Source organism: Histoplasma capsulatum (assembly GCF_000150115.1).
Source record: "Histoplasma capsulatum G186AR genomic scaffold supercont2.3, whole genome shotgun sequence".
Taxonomy (NCBI): Eukaryota; Fungi; Ascomycota; class Eurotiomycetes; order Onygenales; family Ajellomycetaceae; genus Histoplasma; species Histoplasma capsulatum.
The window spans coordinates 1954467-1977071 of record NW_025544803.1 but is presented as its reverse complement, the minus strand read 5'-3'; the positions used below and the strand labels follow the sequence as shown (position 1 = coordinate 1977071).

Genomic DNA, 22605 nt, shown 5'->3' with positions numbered 1-22605 from the left:
TTGAGCTTTCTGCATTTTCTTTTCTTTTCTTTTTATACTATAGTTGAATTGGTATATATATCCTGGACACTGGAGTCCTCTCGAATGGTATTAAGGATATCCTCGATTTTATCAGCATCTTCTCCCGATTGTAGTTCCACAATCGTATCCTTATTTGGGTCCCAAATAATGTCGGCAGTCTCGATTTTCAATCCAGTTACTGCTGAAAGTTTGTCACCAACGGACTTTGTATCTGCATGTTCTGTGAATACTCTCAGTCGACCTTGATCGTCCATGTCTACATCGATCGCCCCAGCATCAATGGCTTGCTCTAGGTGGTCGTCTACATTCAATCCCTCGACCTTCTCAAACACAATTCTGCCTTTCTTCTCAAATAGATAGCTCGTCGGCGTAACTGTTCCCCCATGATGTTTAATCAAAAAGCGGATATCTTGCAGTGTCCGCGCCTTCTGATCCGTCATACATTCGATCACGACAGCAACTGATGATGGTAGAAGGGCTTCTATCGTTACCGGTTCGAGAGTCGCACCCGTAGACGATATGCCTTGACCCCGTGCAATAGCAGCTTCGATTGTACTCTTTGACATTCCGCTTCGTTTCGCTTTGCTGATAACAAGAGCGAGCCGTGCATTTGAGGCCGGGTCGGGTCCAAATACTTTGCAGATGGTTAGTATATAAGGGACATGCAGAAAGGGGAAAAAAAAAAAACCCTTAAGAACTTAACCTACACTTCGACGCATTGATTAAATCTCTGGCGTGGAGAACGCGCTCCTTGCTCTTTGCCGCATCGTTTTTACCCTTGTCGTGCTTTATTGTTGACCAACGGCTGTGGCCGGCCTGCACGATGGTGGAGGAACTCAGGGCTCGACAGCTCTCGCACACCCAAGGGCGCAGACTCCGAGGCCCTCCCAAGAGTCTCAATCCAAGTGCTGAAGCCATGGAATCTATGGTAGCTATGCCGAAGTGCAATGGCAATAGGGATTTCAACTATCACAGTTTGAAGCCTCGTTCACCAGGATGGACTCGGCCCGACTGTTGATCCGAGCTTGCTGGATCGGGCATCTCCAACGCGAAGTTTGGGGAAAGACGACCGAGTTTAGAATACCTTGAAAACATTCAGTCCGCGCATATTGCCAATGTGCCTGGAAGCATTCCTATGAGGCACCAGCGCCAATGTCTGCTCCTGAAGCCGCTGCATCTGCGGGGCAAGACAATGCGGATTCCCACGCCGAACTAAATGTGTCCAAGCTTCATTCTCTCCCCTCCGAGCAGCAAGACCTGTACCTCCTGAGGTTTACCGCGGATCTCGTTCAATATGCTGCAACACTCGATAAAGTAGGCCTATCTTCCAAACAAAGGTCAATCATCCAGGAACTCTTTAAAATATTGAAGCTCCCATCGCCCAGCCCTACTAGAGTGATACGAAATAATATTGGCCGATGCTTCAACGCCATCTTCAGCAAGGGCGACCGAAGCACGCTCTATGACAGTGTCACACAGCTTTTGGGGATACTCAATGCAGGAAAGAGTGATTGGGAGCTGAAGACTAAGCATGCGGCAGCTGTCGCGATAGGCGATATCTATGCGAGTGCTGGAGACAGTCTGTTCACACAGTCAAGTGTCGTCTGTTCTGCCCTGTTGAGGCTATTCAAGTCGGCCCAAAACCATGCAGGGTTGAGAATTTCATTATATACGGCCTTGAAAAAGGTGATTGGAGGGATCAGCTCACCCGCGGATGAGCAGACAGCGAAGGATATCTGGAAGCATGCTCGAAATACAGCCACGAACGACAAGGCCATCGCCGCCCAAGTGAGTGCCTGTTATTGCCTTGAGCAGTTGATTAAGAGCACACCATATTTTGGAACTCTAGCCGATTTTGAGAACCTCAAAGCTACAGTTTGGAAAGTGATTGACAGCCCCAGTCCCTCCGTAAGGCATGCAGCCGCCTCATGCCTTGCGGCCTTTCTGATCAAAGCTCACGCAAATGGAAACCAGGCGCAGGAAGTGCCGACCATTCGACGGCCCAAAAAGCAACCAAAGAAACAGACAACTTCCCCTGACGGTGATGGAGTACCTGAGCGAGCGCAATCGCCGCAACCCCCTGCAGGCCGAAAAGTGGACCTTCATATTTCGTTCAAACTCCCTGAGCTTTTAAAACAACTTTCTTTGCAGTACTGCCGAAGCTCAACAGGCAACCGTGCAAGGGCAGGAATTTGTATGTGTTATAAGCAGATCCTCAGAGGTCTCGGTAATGCCTTTGTTGAAGAGCATTATGCGGAAATTGCCGGTCATTTTCTAGTTACCCTATTAAGCCACCCAACCATAACTTACAATCGGTACCGACTCCTGATGACCAGGCAATTTATCAGGAACTTGCTGGAGGATACTGTGGGCTGTGAGATACTTCGCGAAAACAGTCGAATTAACGCCGCCAAATGGCTGGTTAATGGCGTGCTCAAAGATTATCCGAAAGTAGTCCAAGAGCGACCCGAACCAAGCAAGTACACTTTAACATGCACCCTGAGTGCATTGTCTGCCATTATATCCTCGTTAGGCTCTGCCATCGCGATTATCGGAGACAGCTGTCGTGATGCGCTACTCCAAATACTCCAGCATCCTAGTTACACCGTTCAAATACACACTGCCAGGTGTTTGCGCAACTTTGTCCTTGCTTGTCCTCAGCAACTCCTCTTTTGTGTGACTGTCTGCATGAATAGCCTCAACAGAGAGATTGGTCAGCTATCCACTCCACGACATTCCAATAGACGATGCCTTGGATATGCCCACGGTTTAGCGTCTATGCTAAGTACCTCTCGACTGCAGCCACTGTATGGCTCCGTCGATGTATACGCACGGGTCCTATCACGAGCTACAGATCTCCTAAAAACAAGTAGTAGCTTGGAATTGAGAATTGCAAGCACACAAATACAGGTTGCATGGATTTTAATTGGAGGTCTAATGCCGCTTGGACCTAGCTTCACTAAAATACACCTCAACCAGCTACTCCTGTTATGGAAAAATGCACTTCCAAAACCGTTGCCTAAAGATAACCTGGCTCAACGCGGTCCTCTGGAGATGAGTTTTCTGGCCCACGTCCGAGAATGCGCCCTCGGTTCAATCTACGTTTTTTTAGAGTTTAATAGCAACCTCGTAACAGCAGACGGATCAAGACGTATTGCTGCAATGCTTCAGAATACGGTGATGTTTTTGGACAACCTACCCAAACTCAAATCCGCGGAAGATTTATCTCAACGGCTATCGCCCTCGCTACAATTAAAGGATTTCGCTACAATGATTCGTCGACGTGTATTGCAGTGTTTTTCCAAGATAGTCAATGTAGACCATGCGAATTCAGAAGTTCTTTCTTTGCCGAATATCTTAGGTCTGGCAATCTCATCATTTGCTGATCCAGAGGTTGTCTCGGCAAATCCATTTGATACATCCATTGCTAGTTCGACTACTCACTTCGATAACATATGGGATCTTGACGATAATTTTGGATTTGGTGTAACCGGTTTAGCACATGAGTATGTTGTCGAGATCATCTCTGGGCGTCGCAAAGGAGATAACTCGCCCGGTTGGATAGCAGTGGAATTGTCTGACCAAGCAATTGACCATATCGTAAGCTTTGAACCAAATATCTCGGCGAATGCAATTCTAACTGCTCTCTGTAGTTATTGTCCCCTACATGCCAAGCAATGGAGCATGACTCTGTACTCCTCTATTCGGTGATTGATCGAGATGGCGGCTCGTACTCGGACCCTTCCGACACTGAAGTTGTAAATGCTGCAATAGATTTATTTGCGAAGGCGTTGCCATTACAATCCCCCAAGGTTCAGGAAAGTAGTGTAGAGCAAATAGCCACATTACTCTCTGCCCAAAGTCTAAACCGCAACCCTGGGCGAAGATCAGCCATGACCGTCAATATTGCTGTGGCCCTGCTCCTTACTCTTAAAATTGCCGTGAAGGAGACCCCATCGGCGCCTGGGAGCTTGAGATATCCGGCAACTGAGAAGGTTATGCAGGAGCTTATTCAGGTAAGCCGATCGTTCCGCACAATGATTTATATATACTAAGGATGAGTAGACATTTGCTATCCACGCCGATCCTATTGTACGGTATATAGGATCCGAAGCGCTAGGATTGTTATGCAATAGCTCCGGCAATGCCTTTACGAATAGCCAAATCAATTCCCTAGTCGATTTGATTGTCGAAAACCGAGATCCTAGCACGCGTGCTGGGTGTGCAACTGCTCTAGGTTGTATTCACTCTCAAGTTGGTGGCATGGCAGCTGGTTTCCATTTGAAAACCATTGTGGGCGTCCTCATGTCGCTCTGTAGCGATCCACATCCGATAGTTCATTTTTGGGCATTAGAAGGCGTAGGGCGAGTGGCAGAATCTGCAGGTTTGACATTTTCAGCCTACGTGTCAAGCACCCTCGGCATGCTTGCTAGGTTGTATATAGCCGATACCCATAACGAAGAGGCCTCGTCAGTGACAACATCCAATCTGGAAGCCGCATTTCCCACTCCTGTATCTATTAGCCGTTGTGTTGATTCGTTGATCAACGTGCTTGGTCCGGATTTACGGGATATTTCAAAAACTCGAGAACTAATTTTCACACTCGTCAAGGAATTTCAGCTTGAAAAGTCAACAGCCTTGGTAGTAGAAAGCTCTAAATGTTTGGACCATTTATCTTTATATGCCCCAAGCCACTTGGACTTCTCAGCCTATGTTCGATGGCTTCAACAAGAACTTGCATCCAAAAAAGCGTCCATGCAGGATGCCTCTATTCGAGGTTTCAACAACTTGATGAAAAGGGATGCCGATTTGGTTGTTCGGACTGCCTTGCCAAGTCTTGAGGATGAATTTTGGCTCGCCTTTGACACTGCGACGGATAACGAAGCGTTAAAAAACATTATCCACAATTGGATGCAGCAAACTGGGCTCACGGATACAGATGTTTGGATACAACGGTTTCAGAAAGTCCTCACGAAGACACGATCGAAACAACACGATGTTCCTCAACCCGCCACGGTCAATACCGCTCCTATTCATGATATTGCAGACGACGAAGTAGCGGGATTTGCTGCAGCCGTTGGAGGGGAGCCCGGCGAACCAGCCAACGAGTCTTCCTCTGGTCAGGAACTGCTAAGGTGGCAAACCAGAAATTTCGTTATGAGTTGCTTAAGTGAGCTTTTGTCCATGGTCAGCAAAGAACTATTGCCCGATCAAACAATCCCCGCGGAAATGGCCCTGCAAGAAAGAGTTGGCGATATCATTCGAATGGCGTTTTCTGCATCAACTGCCAATGTCATCGAACTTCGAGTTTGGGGTTTGAAGATAATTGATCAAATATTGAAGGTTGGTGACCTCTGATTTTCAATCTTGCTCAGTATCTGCTAAAAGCGAAAATTATTTAGATGTTTGGCAAAACGCCAGATCCCGATTTTGCAGAAGCGTCACTCTTGGAACAATATCAAGCTCAGATTAGCTCCGCATTAACTCCCGCATTTGCAGCGGACTCGTCATCTGAGTTAGCCTCGGAGGCGATTAATGTTTGCGCAACCTTCGTTGGTACTGGAATCGTAACTAACGTGGATCGCATGGGTCGTATTTTCAAACTGCTAGTTGTTGGCCTCGACAACTTTGCGAGTATGTGTGTTTCCATCCCATAGCAGCTGAGAACTATGCTAATCGTCCTTTCATTCCTCAGACAGGAATGACGCCACAGAGATCGGTGATCTCAATGGGCTTAATTATAATGCGCGTGTTATGGTGAAGCTTGCGCTCTTCTCTGCTTGGGCTAAATTACAGATAGCAAGCAACGACCAGAATTGGCTGGCTCAGATTGTGCAACCGTATACCGCTATTCTCACTCCGCTTTGGCTTGCCTCCCTCCAGGAATTTGCACGCCTCAGATTTGAACCAGAAATATCCAGCACTCTTGGCCCTAGCGTGTCTGACAATCTGGACGAAGTGTATGCAGCATTGAACCGGGAAACATTATTGAAGGTATGCATTCCGGCTCTGCCATGTCTTGCTCTACACCACTGACATTTATGTTCGATTAGTTTTATCAAGATTCCTGGCTGAATTTTGTTGATGCGATCGCTAGTTTGGTTGAGAAAGATAGCGATTTTGTTTTTGATGCCCTCGACGGGAAACTCGAACCGTCAAAAGAAGTAGTAACTCCGGATAAACCCCAAGCAAATGGCGAGAAGGATAAAGGAACCCATATAAACTATCGTGACGAACCGGTCGCCTTCTTTTTCATTCTCTTTGGCCTTGCCTTCGAGGCCCTTGTTACTCAAAGCCATGAACAATCAAATCAGTCACTGGAAATCCTGCGAGCCTTGCGAAAAATCCTGCATCCATCTGTTGCAGGAAATGCAGTGTACCAACCCGCTGTATTTTCTGAAACAATGGATACGTTGGACAGATTAGTGATGACCGAAGGTTCCAGTGTGCAAACAGTCATTGTCCAAATGGCACGAGATCTGGCTCTGCACCATCACTCTGCGCTCAACAACCAGCCTCGCTCTGACAATCTATCGGACGATATTGAGCAACTTTTCGAACTCACACGAAACATTACTCTTGTTCTTACAGGGCTCCTACCCAATTTCGGTGAATCTCCAACACACACTCGTTTTTATGTATCCGATGAAGCGGCGTCCCTTATTACACTATCCCTCTCCTCGCTTGTCGATGTCACCTCTGTTTTCCCCTCCATCATCCGCGCCGATCTCCGCGCCTGTATCCTCCATATCTTCACCACAATCCTGGCCACAGGCATCTGCCAAGCCGAAGTGGTCCCCCAAGCTCTCCCCATATTTCGCCGTTTCATCCAGGGCATCACCCGCCCATCAATGTCAACCGCTACTCCCCCTACACTCACCAACTCCAACTCCACAGCCTCACCTCCTCCCGCAGAAGCCCCGGAAATTGTCTCTCGTCAAATTCGCGGTTGCATCTCCCGTCTTCTCCACACCCTCACAATTGCCCAGCGCCGCGAATCTGAGACCTCCCTCCCTTGCGCCAAAAACACACTTTTATCCCTAACCATCATACTGACAACAAGCAGCCATGTAATTCCACCCCAAGATCCCTTAATCCCTCGCATACTGTCCGAGTTTCTCGATTGTTTACAAGACTTGGGCCTCGCTACCGTCGCTGCGGGTTGCCTCCGCTCCATCCTTCTCAGCCCATCCCCCCAGACTACTCGCTCCCCGACAGACGACGCTATAGCTCGTTTCCTCCTCCCACGACTCATCGCATTCATCATGAGCCTTCCCACTAACGAACTTCAGGCACCTGTCGACCCCGAAAATGTCAAGGGAACTGTCACCCTTACGCTCGCCTCCTTTATTGGGTTAGGGACAATTGCGCCAGCGAATGTGCCGATGGCAATGGCTCTACTTATCCCGGCGCTTCTGATGCGCGCTAGGAATGAAGGGGAAGGCACTTATAAGGAAATAGCTGCTGCGCTTCTTGAGCTAGCAAAGGTCGATGCACAGACATTTAGGGGTATGGTGACCCGGATGGATGCTGAGCAACGATCATTTACAGAGGAGATTCTGAGAAAGGGGGGAATTGGGGGTGGAGGCGGGAAACAAGGCAATGATGGTGCTGAAGGAGCAGATGGTGAAGAACAAAATGTGCCGAGCATTGCATTGCGGATGGACTTTTAGACTTCCTTTGCTTGACTTTGGATGTGATGTGCAGGTCTAGTTGACTCAATCGCGAACTTATTACGTCCATAGTCTATTTGAACGCTTATATACCTCATCGCGCTTATGCGACAATTCTTAAATAAAATTCCGTAACCAACCTTTCCATCTGGCATGTGGGACTCGAAAATTCCTCCACCTTTCGAGGAATTAATAATTCTATATACCATTTGAATAATTAATTGCGGTATAGAGTGTTCCAAAATGGATGCGCGAGCAGACGACTGATAGAAATCTAACGTTCTAGCAAGTTCATCATCAACCAGGGAAGCAAAGGGGAAAATATCTAGGGGCGGATAAAAAAGAATGTGTGTTAGAATTATATGCAAGAAAAGGTTAGTTTGTATATGAGCTTTCTGCCTCCTTCGGGTCTTATCCAATCGGCTCCACGACCATTGACGCTGGATGAGCAACAGGTGGCAATGGCTGATCAGACGCAGGATGGCTAATCACTTTCACCTCAGCAGCAGCGGCTTTTGCAGCGGTTTCTTTTTCGCGCTGTTTATACGAAAAATACCTGAGAGCGAGGATGATCATGGCTAATTTAGGAAACCAGTCAGTATGGGAGTCAAAAGCTAGGACGATTTTTTTAAGGAAAAGAAGAAGAAGAAGAAGAAGAAGAAGAAGAAGAGATGAAAAAGGCGTGGGATGAGGCAAAAAGGGAACTGACTGGCACTTGTGGCAATAGCCAAAGCGGCCCTCCTCGTCAAAATCCACCGTAACCCCTCAACCTCGCTCTTCCCATCACTATTCAGCGACACCGTGATCTGATAGTTCAATTCTTGGATCGCCGTATCCAGTGAGCGTTGTAGTTCTCTCGTCGAAATTTTTTGATCATCGAACATTTCCTTCAAGTCATCTTTCAACCCTGCCAGTTCCTGCGTCATGCGTTGCGTCAAGATATCCAACTCGTGCTGCAGCTGGGCACGTTGTGAGCGCTGAGCCTGTATGGCTGCATTTCGGGAGGTCTGAAGGGAGTTTCGAAGCTCCGAACATGCGGCCTGAAAAAGATACGTCTCGTTTTCCACGTCGGATTTGGATATGAGGCCCTTCCGCGCCAGCTCCAAATTGTCAGCCAATAAGCCACGTATTGCCTTCATAATGGAGACGGATTGCTCCTCTGTAAAACCAGAACGACCGAGATCTTTCACCAAGGAATAGGTATCGAAGTGGTGTACGTATGGGTGTGGACTCAGATGAGGAGGTTTATGGTGTTGAGAATCACCCAACAACATAGATTCAGACGGAGGCTCACCCGTGGGTGATGACGAAGAAATGGGCACCGGCATTTGAAATACAAAATCCTGAGGACCCTTCGATGGGTCAACTTTTTCTTCGTCTGCCGCAGCTCCGGTGTCCGTCCTCTGCACCGGGTGGCTTGCTACATTGTCCTGCGAAAGTAACTCGGCTGATATGTTCGTTGCGGAGGCGGAGATTGCGGATGAGGAGGGCGAGGACTTCTTGGATCTAGGATCGTATTTAGCTTCTTTCCCCGCATCTTTTACATCCTTTGGCTCAGACTCATTAGTCCTCTTGTTGTTCTTGCCCGAACCGGTTTGGCTAGCCTCTGGTGCAGCTTTATCCGTTGGCTTCGGGGGGGGAGGCATTCGGGGTTCTGCAGCCTGTCCATATCGCTGGTGGAATGGTTCTGCATCATTGCGTTGGCTGGTGTGAAAGGATGAGTATAACCCTGAGGTTTGGTGTGGTGGGGGGAGTCTTATCGAGCGATAAGTTGTCGGCTCACAGGCCCTTACTGAACGCAGTAGGTTCGGATACAGGAAAGGGAGTCTTAGAGCTGCCATGCCAGCTCCTTGTTGTTATCCAATATAAGATAATAGATCTCACGTTTTTTTATAACTATTGCATGGAGGAAATGAATTTTGAAAGGAGACATCAGAGCTGACATAAGCGGGATGATGCATGGGGTCATGTGATGTCCTTACTCTACCTAGGCACAGTGCGAATGGAAGCAGCCTCAAGGAGAAAGACAGGACACACATCGTACCATTAGGTCCAGATGACCCTGATCTTTAAATGGATAGATGGACAGGTATTGTTAGCACAAATTCATTTATTACGTGCAGTAAAATAGAATGACATTATATCAACAGTCCAAATAAGAGCTGAGTTTGCTTCCAGTACTCATGTGCTCTGCTCTCGAGAATAGCTAACTCTGTATCACCATCCAGCTCAATATCCTTTTTCACCAGCTCGACAATAGAGGAAATTTCATCTTCTGCTTGGGGCCGACCGGTATTCCGCATAGATAGCGCTTTCCCTAGATAAAACACATCAAATACAAGCTGAATTTTGCGGTCTCGTAAGACCTCGGGACAACAAACATCTGCCTGTGTTGTTGCCTTGTGGGTGGATTCTGTCACAGTAGCTTCTGTGGAATCGTCGCCGTTGGGAGTTTCGCTAGTAGGCTGCTGCTCATTTTGTATAAGGCGTCCGGCATCTGAACGAGCGTTATGGGTGCTCTTTTCAAAATCAAGGGAAATGCATGACGATATCGTTTGACGGAGTTTATTTTTCAACATATCCACAGCTGAAGGGTTCCAAAGGTCGGGGCCTTGTCGCTCCATCGCCGTGGCCAGTCTCCGTAACAACCTAAAAGCCACTGGGGATGGCTGAATGGGTAGCGGAGGGTTACCTTCCCAGAGCGCGCGACCAGCACATCCTGCTCCCTGAGGCTTCCCAAGAGCTCGGATGATAGCATATGGCGAAACTTGAGAGCCCACTTCAGCAGCTAGTATGTCGTGTAATTTTGGAACAAGGTCATCAGCAAATAGGTGATCTTGAGCAGAAAGTGACCTGGGGATACGCTCTCGAATTTCTCGAATAACTCGTAGTATAAAAGCTGCTTGTCTCCCACAGTGCGACCCGGTCATGTTCTCCAGGGCGCTGTGTAGCGATGTTTGTAGCGCTTCGAAACTGTTAATCAAGGTAGCTTCGTATTCCTTCTGGAGAAGGTCGGGGTCATCCTTGTTCAAAATCCGAATGGTTTTTTGCAGAACCTCTTCATCTTCTTCATCTTCAATGATATCCTCCCATCTGATCTTTTTGAGCTCGTCGATCATGTCTTTGCATTCTTCAACACCAAACAGCCAAGTAGTATAGGATCTCGATATCCTCAGTACATTAATATCTCTGCCTCGAGACCTGTTAATGATCTCGTGTTTGAAGTTAGTGGCTCCTCCTGAAAAATCCAGGAACACAATATCCGGATCCCAGAGTGATGGAGTGGGGATTTGTTCTTCAATCTCACTCCAGCTAGTAATTGTGGATGAGATCTCAAGCCCAACCAAAGTCAATCCCTTAGCTTGCGCGTGAAGAGTGGAAATAAGTTGTTTGTTCACGGTGCCACGGATGCCCTGAAGTATCTCCACCGACGAATGGCATGCCGTGGAGCTTTGGACTGGTAACCAAATGTCCAATAGGTTTCTGCGAAGCAGTAAGACCTCTTTCAAATTCTGAGATCGCTCTAAATTCTTGCTCAACCCGCTAGCGAACGTTCCAAACGCCTGTTTCGACCAGTCCTTTATTGTTTTTTCAGCCTCCAATTCGGATAAAGGAGTATGTTTCACCCATGGCGTAAAATTCCTAATGTCGTTGGCGACCCATTGATGAAAGATGTCAATGGCCAGCCCATCTAAATTTCGTACCTCAAGGTCATCGAGGATTGGGAGAGCGGTTAGTTTTCTAAGCGCATCCGATAGACTGCCGGAGACTAGCTCTGACGCGTTTTGTAAGGTCTGAATAAAAAGCTTCAAGCTCTTTTCAATATTTGTGAAGTTTGGGTCTTCTCGCAAGAGCATGGACTGTAGCGCATCGAAACGGACTTGCTGAAAATGACGTAGTACATCAGTAGAAGAGGAACTGGTCGCTAGGCAATAAGCTGACATTGTCTCGATTATTTCTGGGGTTGAATACTTGGGAGAGGCTAGCCTGCATTCGATGCGTTTGAGTAGGCTGCGACGGAGAGCCGCCAACTGACTTCGGAGGTTTTCAAGGAAGATGGGAGCACGACTGTTTTGAGAAAGGGTCTTGTGAAGAAGTCGCGATATCACCAGGAGCTTTGCGATCAAGAGGTTCGAACTATGTTTCCGGAACAATCTATAACTGGCGGATGTGCATCTATGCAGCAGGGCCAATTGCGCGGCAATTGCTCTCTCATCTACACCTACAACTAACACGTTAACTACACAGAAAATGCAAAAATGTAGCCGATGCCGTGCTTGGTGGTGGTATGCGAACCTTCATCCATGACAGCGACATCCAACTTCTTCTCGACCAGCCGGGGATTGCATCTCCTACTAATGTTGGATAGCTTCGTCTCGACCTCCTGTATCTCGTCGTTCATTTCGACAATAGTCTGCGCGGTGCCTAGAAGTTCTCGATATCTCACGCTAATATGCAGAAAAAGGGAATTAGCAAATTGATAATATCAGCGTAGAATCAAATCTTACCCGACAAGAGAACGCAACTTGTCCTTGTTGCTGGCAACGTCGCGACGGAGGTCTTGTTCGAACCGCCGAACGGTGGGGATTGGGTGTTGAAACGCCTCCTGCCATGATTGAAGGCTATTGGCATCTGCAACATCTGTAGTCATGCTTTACGAACGGAAGCCAGTGGTCAGGTCGCTGGCTCCGGGTGGGAGATGCAGCTGATGAGAGAGTGCAAAAGAACTTGAATTGTTGAGCTCATTAATCCGCAATCTTCAAACATCGCTTGGTCCGTGCATGGCTAACTAAATAAATACCAGAAAGACTTCAGCCAAATGCTTCAGACAAGTGAGATCTACGACACATACCGGGGGTTATCAAGGAATTCCAGTTTAGAGTAAATGCTCCAAACCCGATCAGTTATACCAACTCAGCACGGTATCAATTCGAACGTCGACTTACGCTCCAGATGAAGGCCTGGTTAGGGTTTAGGGCTAAATGCTGCCTATGCGTCATCCAAACGCCGCCGCAACTGAAATGAGTCAAACTTCAACTTTACGAAAAGCAGTTTTGCGCGACAGCCCACCAAATATAGTTACTAATAATGAACCTATTTCGTGCTGTTGACTTGCGCCAGTAGCATTTCCATTTCCGACAACAAAATTTGTTCGATATTTTCAGTTCAGTCAATCGTACACCTCTTCTGGAACCGAATGGCGGGCGACAACAATACCCCTCTTGCAAGCTCCAGCGAGTTGCCATTCCCCACTCTCAAGAAGTCGCATATTCTACACTGCTCCTACCATTACTGGCATCCAAAGTACGTTGCTATCCTATAAATCCAAGGATCGTTTATTCATATGTCATTCCCGGAGGTTACTCGACGATGCCACTGACACGGCTCTTCGGGTGATGTAGATACCGCTCCGTGACCCCGAAAGCTCGCCTCATTCCCCTAAATGCTGCATTCCTCAACTATCTCCGCGCGGACGGAATCATTTTACCACCGCAAGACGAAAATCCCCCAGGCGCCGATGACGACAGTGGCATCTATTCCCTATCTGATGGTTCTGATTCGGACGATGACGATGTGGACCCTTCCATACAATGGCAAGAGATACACGCGCAGATAAAAGCGACAATAGAGGAGCTGGGCGGGAAGGTAGCTCCGAAGCTCAACTGGAGTGCCCCTAAAGACGCTACCTGGATATCCGCGACAAACGACATGCAATGCAGAACTCCGAATGATATATACCTGCTATTAAAAAGCAGCGATTTCGTGACTCATGATCTGGAGCATGCTTTCGACGGATGCGTATCAGACACAGAAGAGGAAAGCGATGGAGAGGTGGAGGTGGAGGTGGAAGAGGGGAAGGAAAAGGAGCAAAAACAAGCAGAACAATCCCGCATCCCTTACCACCTAGTCCTACGCAAATACATAACCCTAAACCCCTCCCTTGAATTCCGTTGCTTCGTCCGAGACAGGAAGCTCCTCTGTCTCTGCCAGCGCGACCTTAATCACTTCAACTTCCTCTTCGGCCTTCGCGATAACCTTCGCGACAAAATCCAAACGTTCTTTGATATCAGACTGCGCGACACATTTCCGGACCCAGATTTTGTGTTTGATGTCTACGTACCCCCGCCGCACAATCGTGTGTGGCTGATGGATATTAACCCTTTCGCACTCCGGACTGATCCCCTGCTTTTCTCGTGGTTGGAGATTTTGAATTTGAAGGTTCCGAGTTGCGACGACGATGAGGAGAGTGATACGGTGCGGGTTGAAATGTGCCGGGGTGGTGAAGAGAGAGGTACAGAAAATAGAATCGGTGATGACGAGAGTGAAGGTGGTGATGCGGATGACCACGATGATGCAACTACGTTCTCTTTCGTTCCCGAATTCCGCCTTGTGGAACACGACGATCCGGAAGCGTATGGCTTCGCGACACCACGATATTCGGCGCATAAGTTGCCTAGGGACGTAGTGGATGCATCGAGGAGTGGTCCTGGAGGAATGAGCGAGTTCCTTGGTCAATGGCAGGACATCCTTGCGAAAAGGATACAAGAGGATGAGGAGGCGGAGCTTGATGTTACGAGAGCTAATGTGGATGGCGGTTAAGATTTGAGATTACCATGTCATGAATAACTAAAAAAGCCGTTTTTATTCTCCCTCATTATTATTATTACAGTTTTCTTTGTTTCTTAGTGCATGGTATGCCGAGTATTTAGGACCGGGTAATGAGCAGTGGAGGCAAGGAGAATGTCATGTATAATATTTACGAGGCCTTTAAAGGCATGAAAGTTTTTATTTTATCTTTTACATTTCATAGAGATTCTTCCATCAGGACAAGTTAAGCTGCAGAGTTATAACTTTTCTCTGTTGCAGTTGGGTTGGCTATGGGTTCAATTATCCCTTGCTCTTCCTTAAGCAAATACATACTTTTATCATGAGCTGCCTAGACAGCTAATGAAATATGAGGATTGCATCATAGTCCAATATGAAGATGCAGTACACTGGTGCTAGATATTCTTCCGTATGGACTCTAACTCTAGAATCTATGCATGTCATACCGTCTCGTCAGATGGAGGGGTGATTAGGAACAGAGAATGAGACATATGACTAGCAAAACCAATAAAATAACGCAAGGAGCGCATTCTGAAAAACAATGAATAAATAAAATGGAACAAGCAGAAAAAATGACCTAGGCAAGCAAGCCCGAGAGAGCTCTATCCGAGCGTTTTGCACATTCACAATTTATGCTTCTTCTGCCCAGTTGCAATTTTCATAAACTCTTGCTGTGGGATGCCAGCTATAAACCTTTCCATCCCCATAAACACCTCCAGGACATTCTGGCGATCCAACACTTCCCTCCCAGGTCGTCTAATCAGGTCCTTAATCTTAAGCATGCTGTCCTGGTTGATATGGGTTCCCAGCCTCTCCTCAACCTCCTCCAATACCAATTTCAAAAACCCAGACGCATCCTCCTTCCCGCCGGGGGCAGTAAATACCTTGTTCACGTACCCAGTCGAAACCAGATCCTCAATTGGTATACGCTTGCTCATGATCAGCGCTTCGTTGGCCTTGGAGATTCCCAGGCGTTCCACAAAGGCGCTGCTGGCGCCACCCTCCGCCACGAGGCCGAGCGATGTGAAAGGCGTTAGGAGGAAGGTGTGTGGAGTGGCGTAGATGAAGTCCCCGAATGCAGTAAGAGCGGCAGAAAGCCCAACTGCCGGGCCGTTGAGTGCTACGACAAGGATTTTGGGATGTTTAGCGAAGGTGTTTGTCAAGTCCAGATTGTTGGCCACGAAGCCGCGCAGGATTTCACGGCGGGCGTCTGCGCCGTCACTGGAAGGACGGGTCTTTTGGACATCAGCGCCCCTAGAGATTTGTGTGATCATGTTAAAGGAGACATTATTCTTGATAACAGTGGGAGCTTGAGTTGGGGAGCTTTGACATTATTAATATGACTTACGCAGAAAAGAAACGGCCTGTTCCCGTCAGAACGGTGATGAAAATGTCATCGCGCTGGGCAACTTCACGCATCTTCTGTCCCAGTTCCCAGTAATGGTCACCACTCAGGGCATTAAGCTTCTTGGGCCGGTTGAGGGTGATGATTGCCACTCGGTCCTTGTAAGTAACCGTGACTTCTTGTGCTGCGGAACTCATTTCTGCGTTGTGGTCTGGCTTCTTTCTGCTGGACAAAATCAACTACTGTGTGACTGCGAACGAATGAAATGCAAACAAGTAGTGGTGATCCAGAAAGAATGTTGTTTTGTTGTGTTATTGTGTTATCTATTCAATGGCTATCTGGAAAACAGTTGAATATGTCTGCCCTTTGAGAAACAAAAAAGGTTGAGGAGAAAGAAAGAGAAGAAACAAAGAACAAGAATGGAAAACTCATTAAATAGCTATATATTCATGAATTTTTAAAGAAGACTGACTATATGGGAAAATAGCAGATATGCACTGAGTTTGGCGCCATGTTCTAGGGAGTTGAAGATACCACCCGCGGCTAAAATAAGGTGTGCTAGAGTTGAGCCGAAGACAAAAATAACTGTGGAGTTGCCGAGGTTCGGCTGAACTAACTAATGTCTGCAGGAACCAAGTTCCACAAATCGCACAAGGTCCTGACGGGACCCGCGAAAGGTCATTTCTGTTCAATTTTCTCGATTCAAGCGGGGAAGAGGGTAGGAACAGGGCATCTTCATGAGGATGGGACCTCAAAGTTACAAGCACAAGCCACCTTCTGAGCCTCCGTTAGCTGGATTTGAGGAGCCATAAAAACTAGGTGTCCCATCCATTTTCTATATGTATGGACTTTGAAATCGTGTTAAAGCTAGTGTTCAGTCCGAATTATCTCTCCAATGGAACCTAAGTCGGATTCTATGTATGCTGCTAATCAGTCATCCAACTGTGAACCGCGTCAATTAATGTAACCCAGAGGCTTTGTACTTGAAGTTTCCTTTTTTTTTTTGAGGCGCTTGACTGAGTGTTCTAGATCAGACTCCAATTTTTCATCATCTATCTGTGGTTGAAGGTTACAAGCTACACCCTCTTTCTGTAAAGCACATGAGTGCCGAAGTCGCCCCGGATAGAGTTGATCAAGGCTTATGAACAGCACCCTTGTAGGAAATTAGGTGCAACTCATAGATTTACTTCAGCTTCCTGAAGCACATCTCATAAGATATGAACTTTGTTGATTAGAGGATGGTTCTTGACTGTTGAGTTGGTGCAAGGTTAACTAGGAGTTGTAAGGGGAGAAAAGTTAGGTTGGTATGCTAACCTTACGTGATGAATGGAAAGCAAGAAAGCAAAAACAGCAACAAAAATGCAGAATTGTTAGGAAGTTATGATGCATATGATACTTGCAAGAGAAGATAGCTCACTGGGAACGGATTCTGGTATATAGGATTATAGTCAAAGGGTTGATCTGGCTCGGCTTTGAACCATCCCAGAGAAATGAGGGACCTAAGTCTACATTTCTGACTAAGATGTTACTCATTCATCTCAGATCGACCATCCTTCACCCGTTCTACGCTCCAGGAAAAAGATCCAGATAACTACTCCGTACCATCCTGGTGGATCGCGCCCTTTTCATCCAGACTCCAGTGGCCAAAACACCAAGCCCCTGCGTTTCTAACCCTCCGAAATCCATTTGCTACAGTGTACACAGCAAAACAGGCGGCTTGTTCTCTTCCAATTCCGAAAATCAATGCCCCACGGCCATCCCATAATTCAGCAATGTTCAACGCCGTCCTCCGCAGACTCCAAGGCGGGAATCTAGAAGTTTTCAAGGTATGCATGCCATGATATATAATACTACCCTCACGTCGCGCCCGCCCCTTCTGCCACCCTCCCTCTCCTCCTTTCCATTCTCAAAATTCCACTCAACTACCAACACACCATTCCACAGTTCGGCGTCTACGTCCTCTTCCCCATCGGATGGATGTACTACTTCGGCACAAATCTCGAAGAACGCTTCTCGGTACCCGGTTTCTGGCCCACGAAAGAGCAATCGCATAAGATTCCCCTAGAGCTTGGTGAGATTGAGAAGGAATTGGCACGCATGGATAGGCAAAAAGCGTTGCGGGCGGCGCGGTTGCGAGAGCAGGGTGCGGGAAGTGGGAGCGGGAGTGGGAATGGAAGTGCAGCGGAAGACTCGTGAGAGATTTAGTTTTGACGATGCATGTATGGCATTGTCGGTCAGGCAAACTGGAGGAAAAGTGGGAAATGGGCATCTGCATGGACGGGTGTTGAAAAGGCGTTTTTGTCATCGTTGATTAGTATCGGCTCAGTTTCCGTATGTATATAAATTTGAGGGATACCATTTGGCAAGGCATCGTTTTAAGGAGTTGTTTGGGCTGGATAGATTGGCTCTTCTTTCTTATCTTCTTTTTGGATGTGATGTATATACTGTGTACATTTATTAATTCTCCTCTTTTCAAATCTCCGCTAATAGCATTCCCTTTCAATTGGATATGCATGCATTCAACAGGCGGAGTACAAGGTATTGTGGTCGATGGAGGTAGGGTTGGAGATGTGCAGTCCTATTCTTTATCATTGCAATATTCACGAAGTTGCCATCACTCACAGAATTACCATGATGCGTATGACATATGTTGATTGTAATTTCCAGTGTGGAATATGGGCATTAACATATATATACAAAGATTGAACACAATTAATTATCGAAACAAAAGTTGGCGAATTAAAATAAATGGAAATACCTCTTCAAACAAAGAATGAAAATCACCCCAATTTCAAAAAAGCAAATCCCACACACAAACGAGCGCCTATTCCCTATGCATGATATAAAAACAATCCCAGAACGACTCCCACCGGTATAGACAGCCATCCTTTTTTCAAGTAAAATTAAATAGAGAAAATACTGGAATAAATATCAACAAGAAAATATCACATCTCCTAGAAAAATGCCCCATTCCATCAGAGTCCAATAACCCCAATCACGACTCTCCACCTACTGCCTTTCCTGCCGCCGCCCGCGGCTGTTTCAGCTGCTTTGTTTGTGGTCTCAATTCGTCCTTCCTACTACACTGCGGATAGGGCAGTTTTGGCCGGGCCGGAGACAGAGGTGGCAGTTGCGGCCACAGCTGCCGCGGCCGCAGCGGATGCGGAGGATACGGCAACGAAAGGGAAGTCTGTGAAGGCATCGCCTGCCCAGTAGTACCAGATGCGCTTGCTGATTGTGGTGACGTGATCGGGGAGGTAGACGTAAGCCGCTGTGAGGAGCATGGAGGTTATGAGGAGGAGGAGCGTGTCTAGGGGCTTGAGGTTAGCGTTTATCGGTTTCGACCTTGGATGGAATCACAGGCTAGGAACCAAACGTACTGAAGATGAATTTCTCTGTGGCTGTAAGCATGTAGAGGGAGATGGTGACTTCATATTGATAGTTTTTCAATCGGAGCCAGCGGACGAAGGAGGTGATGATTGAGGGGGAGGATGTTTGCGACATGGCTGGGTTGGGTTATAGGTAACGAGGAAAATTCTCGCAGATATGGTAGAGATAGAGCAGATGGGGTAGCAGGAGAAACAAGAAGATTTCGATTTCGATTTTTTGGATTTTGCAGTCGTATAAGGAATGGTACTTAGTTTTCGAGGGGGCTTGTATTCAACCGCGATGACCTACTGACGGACAGACAGCCAAAAAGGAAATAATAAGAGAAAGGGTGAATTGATTGAGTACGAGTGCACATGTATATAACACCACAGCCAAGTCGAGGATCGTGTTGAAGCTGCTCATGAAGAGTTTACGCGACAGAGCTTCCCAAGGATTAAGGATGCAGAGAACGCCATTCCAGGGGCAGCCAATAAGAGGAATTGCTCAAGGTTAGCCGCAGCGGCTCCAACTTTATCATCCATCTCATTCGCATATTCGTCTTCATATGGCAATAAATATCAGAATCATTTTAATTTCTATAAAACGTAACCCGTTCACTTCCTTGACTTCACTATTCATTCTCCAGCTGATGGAGACACCCTGAGGGACTTTCATCACCTCCAGCATCCTCCAACCAGGGCGTGCGCCAACTTAACCATGTCTCTGTGGAGGATAAGACAACAATGGCGACACCCAACTGGCTTACTGAGGGTGTTTTCACACTGCTGTCAGTTATCCGTGAAGCAAATGCCACCCCGGCCCAAACTGGACCCGTCAGAAGTCACCGGCAGCTATCTGAAAGGAACGGGCCCTGGAGGACAGGCAATTGTGAGTATATATCTATCCGCTTTCTCTTATGCTGTCTATTATTATTAATTTACAATGTTTCCTTTCGATGGCTACGAAGAAATCAGTGGCCCCAATTCCCCTCTATGTATGAGAACATCATTTGCTTGTTAAATTGGATGTTCTCTGCATACCCTTTTGGTATGCCCATGCTCCTTTGAATTGCCACCGTTTAGTATTTACCGGATTGGATTCTGTCTTCTACCCCCGATATGTATATTGATATTGCCTAGTTGGACATTGGGGTTTTCAAAATAAGATATGTGTATGTGCTACAGTATGTGTTTGCTCTAGTCCTACATTCTCGGGAAATCCAGGCAATCCATTGTATGTCCTTCGTTAGGAAAACGGCCTCTAACTGCCGGACCACGAAAAAAAAATTGGCTGTCTTCTGCTTCCTGGTTTTTTTTTTTTTTTTTTTTTTTTTGAATTCTAACGCAACTACATACTTCAGAACAAAACAAACTCGGCGGTCCAACTCATTCACAAGCCCACAGGAATCGTTGTCAAATCTCAGGCGACGAGATCACGCACGCAGAACCAAAAGATAGCCATGGGTATCTTAGCGGAAAAGGTCGAGCTACAACTAAAGGGTGAGCAAAGTCGGGCTGCTATTAAAGCTGAGACAAAGAAGAAAAAGAAGGCTAGTAGAGAGAAGAAGGCACGGAGGAAGTACAGGAGATTGGAGGAAGAGAAGAGAAAGCTTGGAGTGGAAGCGGAAGAGGGAAAGGAAAAGGGAAGTGAGGAGGTGGACTCGACAGAGTCGGATGAGCCGGTGGACGGCCATGAAGGAGAGAATCCGGATAGGAAGGAAAGTGGTGTACGCGAACAAATGAACAAAGCGGGCTCTGAGGCATAGAGCTGGCGCTAATTTATGATAGTTTGGAAAGGTATGGACCATTGACCACTTTTCGGTATTTATGTGTTGCTTCTTCTCTTTTTCTGAAATACGTTTTGGGACTACATGACGGGCGTATGGTAGCTCTCAATAATAATCCTATGTCGGATTCCATCAGCACAGATGTGATACAGCAAGCTGACCTATTACAACTAGCTACGATTGAACACCTGTAGCAGATCCTCTTCATATCCACCCTACGATCCAATATTGTACCCCCTTCAACCAAAAGGTTTTATTTTACCAAAATTTAATCGTCCCCATTTCTCCTCCAAGGTCACCACAAAGGAGATCACCGTGCCCTGCACAACCTCTCGCACAGGAATGCATCACACCAATATCAGCGCCCCATGAAAACGGATCACGCAACCATGGCGGGACTAACATGCTTCCTTCAATAAGATAAGCGCCTCTCTCGTAGGCTTCCATAGCGTATGCTTCAGTACTAAACACAGTTCCTGGAGGGTTAACGCGCGTTTCCAGCAAAAATCACATCTCCCTTTTCCCAGCTTTCAGCAGGGCAGGGCAGGGCAGGGCAGGGCACCCAAAGGCCAATATTTGAAGTCTGGGGAGACGGGAGATAACAGCCAATCACGTCATCGATGCTATGGTGCTATTCGTCTACTGATGTGCGGCGTGACCATAGGGGGATCAACTTGGCATGTAGAGCTGCTGGGTTGGTGGAATAACCCACTGCAGGCAAGTTCAGGTAGAATGAAAGGATGTTTTCGAAATCTTTTCAGCTTTCGAGCTAATAGGCGAGAGAATATGTGGGTTATGCCGTTGAAGTTGACGTCGTCCGTCTGGCTGGGTATGACTATCGTTCTTTTTTGATCCCTGATTGATTTTTTTTTGTCAGGGTGAATCGTTTATTCGAAGACCTAGGATCCTCACTCGGGATCATGGAACATCCTTAGAAATGAATTATGGTAATGCTCGAGCTAAACGACGGAGACTGTAATAATAGTAGCGCTCACTATGTCGAAACCCCATTGGATTTTGTCCCGGTTGGTCTTCCAAAGCAAGGAGACCTACGAAGCAACAGATCTAAAATATACATACGTATACTCCTTGATTAAGAGCCCAGTTATCAAAATCCAGATGAAGTATAAAAATGTAACAGGACGGCATGAAAAATGGATTCCAGTACACGTAGGCACTGTCTCTACCTACGTCACCCCGCATGACCAATCGATCAAACTAAGTATATATATCTAAATCAGCCCTAACTCATCCCCCGCTCCTTGTTTCTCACCTCTCTCCGCCCAACCAAATCTCCTCGAAAGCGAACCACATTTCATACCGCACCTCGCAAAGCATCTCAAAAGACAGAAACAAAATCCCGTGTCCTTCCAGAAGAAGAAATAGAAAAGAAAAGAAAAGAAAAGAAAAGAAAAAAAAACAAAACAATGGAACAATCCTCCATCCCACTCATCAACATGCACGGCCCCAACTGCCCAGCTTGCGGCACCCCTTACTCTGGTGGCACGACGAAGACTTGCAGCGCGTGTGGTGCGGTACGTTCAAAGCAGTAAAGAAAACAACAATAATCTCCTTCTTCGTCTCAGATGGACTCTTGCTCCTGTTGTTGTTTTCGTGTTCGTTTTGTTTTGTCAGGGAACTGATGCAGATAGCGCTAACGATATGCCCTGTTGTTGCCTCTACTGCTTTAGGCGTGCCCGGTGTAAATTGATAATCTAATCTAGACGTGGTCGACCAGTCCCCGCTCTCCTGAGGATTGGCGGATGGCGTATACGGCATATGCTTGAGCGGTCTGAACGGATGTG

The 22605-nt window shown here is 47.0% G+C and overlaps 9 protein-coding genes across 9 annotated transcripts; 4 read left to right on the top strand and 5 right to left on the bottom strand.

Moving 5' to 3' along the window:
- Window positions 1-32: 32 nt before the first annotated feature.
- HCBG_02810 (DUF28 domain-containing protein) lies at window positions 33-939 on the bottom strand (the record flags this gene model as incomplete). The annotated part of the gene is made up of 2 exons (XM_045429859.1): window positions 33-655; window positions 729-939. 2 exons carry the CDS (start codon window positions 937-939, stop codon window positions 33-35), a joined length of 834 nt encoding a protein of 277 aa, XP_045289754.1.
- Window positions 940-1173: 234 nt separating this feature from the next.
- Window positions 1174-7694, top strand: HCBG_02809 (HEAT repeat protein; the record flags this gene model as incomplete). The annotated part of the gene is made up of 6 exons (XM_045429858.1): window positions 1174-3621; window positions 3675-4037; window positions 4087-5364; window positions 5424-5655; window positions 5717-6015; window positions 6075-7694. 6 exons carry the CDS (start codon window positions 1174-1176, stop codon window positions 7692-7694), a joined length of 6240 nt encoding a protein of 2079 aa, XP_045289753.1.
- A 337-nt stretch (window positions 7695-8031) lies between these two features.
- On the bottom strand, window positions 8032-9571 carry HCBG_02808 (uncharacterized protein; the record flags this gene model as incomplete). Its single annotated transcript, XM_045429857.1, has 2 exons — window positions 8032-8272; window positions 8404-9571. 2 exons carry the CDS (start codon window positions 9533-9535, stop codon window positions 8106-8108), a joined length of 1299 nt encoding a protein of 432 aa, XP_045289752.1.
- Window positions 9572-9832: 261 nt separating this feature from the next.
- HCBG_02807 (uncharacterized protein) lies at window positions 9833-12345 on the bottom strand (the record flags this gene model as incomplete). Its single annotated transcript, XM_045429856.1, has 3 exons — window positions 9833-11916; window positions 11991-12142; window positions 12203-12345. 3 exons carry the CDS (start codon window positions 12343-12345, stop codon window positions 9833-9835), a joined length of 2379 nt encoding a protein of 792 aa, XP_045289751.1.
- A 409-nt stretch (window positions 12346-12754) lies between these two features.
- HCBG_02806 (cell cycle control protein) lies at window positions 12755-14294 on the top strand (the record flags this gene model as incomplete). The annotated part of the gene is made up of 2 exons (XM_045429855.1): window positions 12755-12998; window positions 13097-14294. 2 exons carry the CDS (start codon window positions 12892-12894, stop codon window positions 14292-14294), a joined length of 1305 nt encoding a protein of 434 aa, XP_045289750.1.
- Window positions 14295-14781: 487 nt separating this feature from the next.
- On the bottom strand, window positions 14782-15842 carry HCBG_02805 (peroxisomal D3,D2-enoyl-CoA isomerase; the record flags this gene model as incomplete). The annotated part of the gene is made up of 2 exons (XM_045429854.1): window positions 14782-15623; window positions 15649-15842. 2 exons carry the CDS (start codon window positions 15840-15842, stop codon window positions 14924-14926), a joined length of 894 nt encoding a protein of 297 aa, XP_045289749.1.
- Window positions 15843-17417: 1575 nt separating this feature from the next.
- Window positions 17418-17841, top strand: HCBG_02804 (mitochondrial cytochrome c oxidase assembly factor; the record flags this gene model as incomplete). Its single annotated transcript, XM_045429853.1, has 2 exons — window positions 17418-17471; window positions 17590-17841. The coding sequence occupies 2 exons, from the start codon at window positions 17418-17420 to the stop codon at window positions 17839-17841; spliced, it is 306 nt and encodes a 101-aa protein (XP_045289748.1).
- Window positions 17842-18725: 884 nt separating this feature from the next.
- On the bottom strand, window positions 18726-19390 carry HCBG_02803 (uncharacterized protein; the record flags this gene model as incomplete). Its single annotated transcript, XM_045429852.1, has 2 exons — window positions 18726-18955; window positions 19026-19390. The coding sequence occupies 2 exons, from the start codon at window positions 19147-19149 to the stop codon at window positions 18726-18728; spliced, it is 354 nt and encodes a 117-aa protein (XP_045289747.1).
- A 367-nt stretch (window positions 19391-19757) lies between these two features.
- Window positions 19758-22587, top strand: HCBG_02802 (uncharacterized protein; the record flags this gene model as incomplete). The annotated part of the gene is made up of 9 exons (XM_045429851.1): window positions 19758-19902; window positions 20154-20185; window positions 20215-20247; window positions 20375-20740; window positions 20802-20834; window positions 21302-21494; window positions 21786-22022; window positions 22280-22335; window positions 22525-22587. The coding sequence occupies 9 exons, from the start codon at window positions 19758-19760 to the stop codon at window positions 22585-22587; spliced, it is 1158 nt and encodes a 385-aa protein (XP_045289746.1).
- Between the last annotated feature and the right edge of the window lie 18 nt (window positions 22588-22605).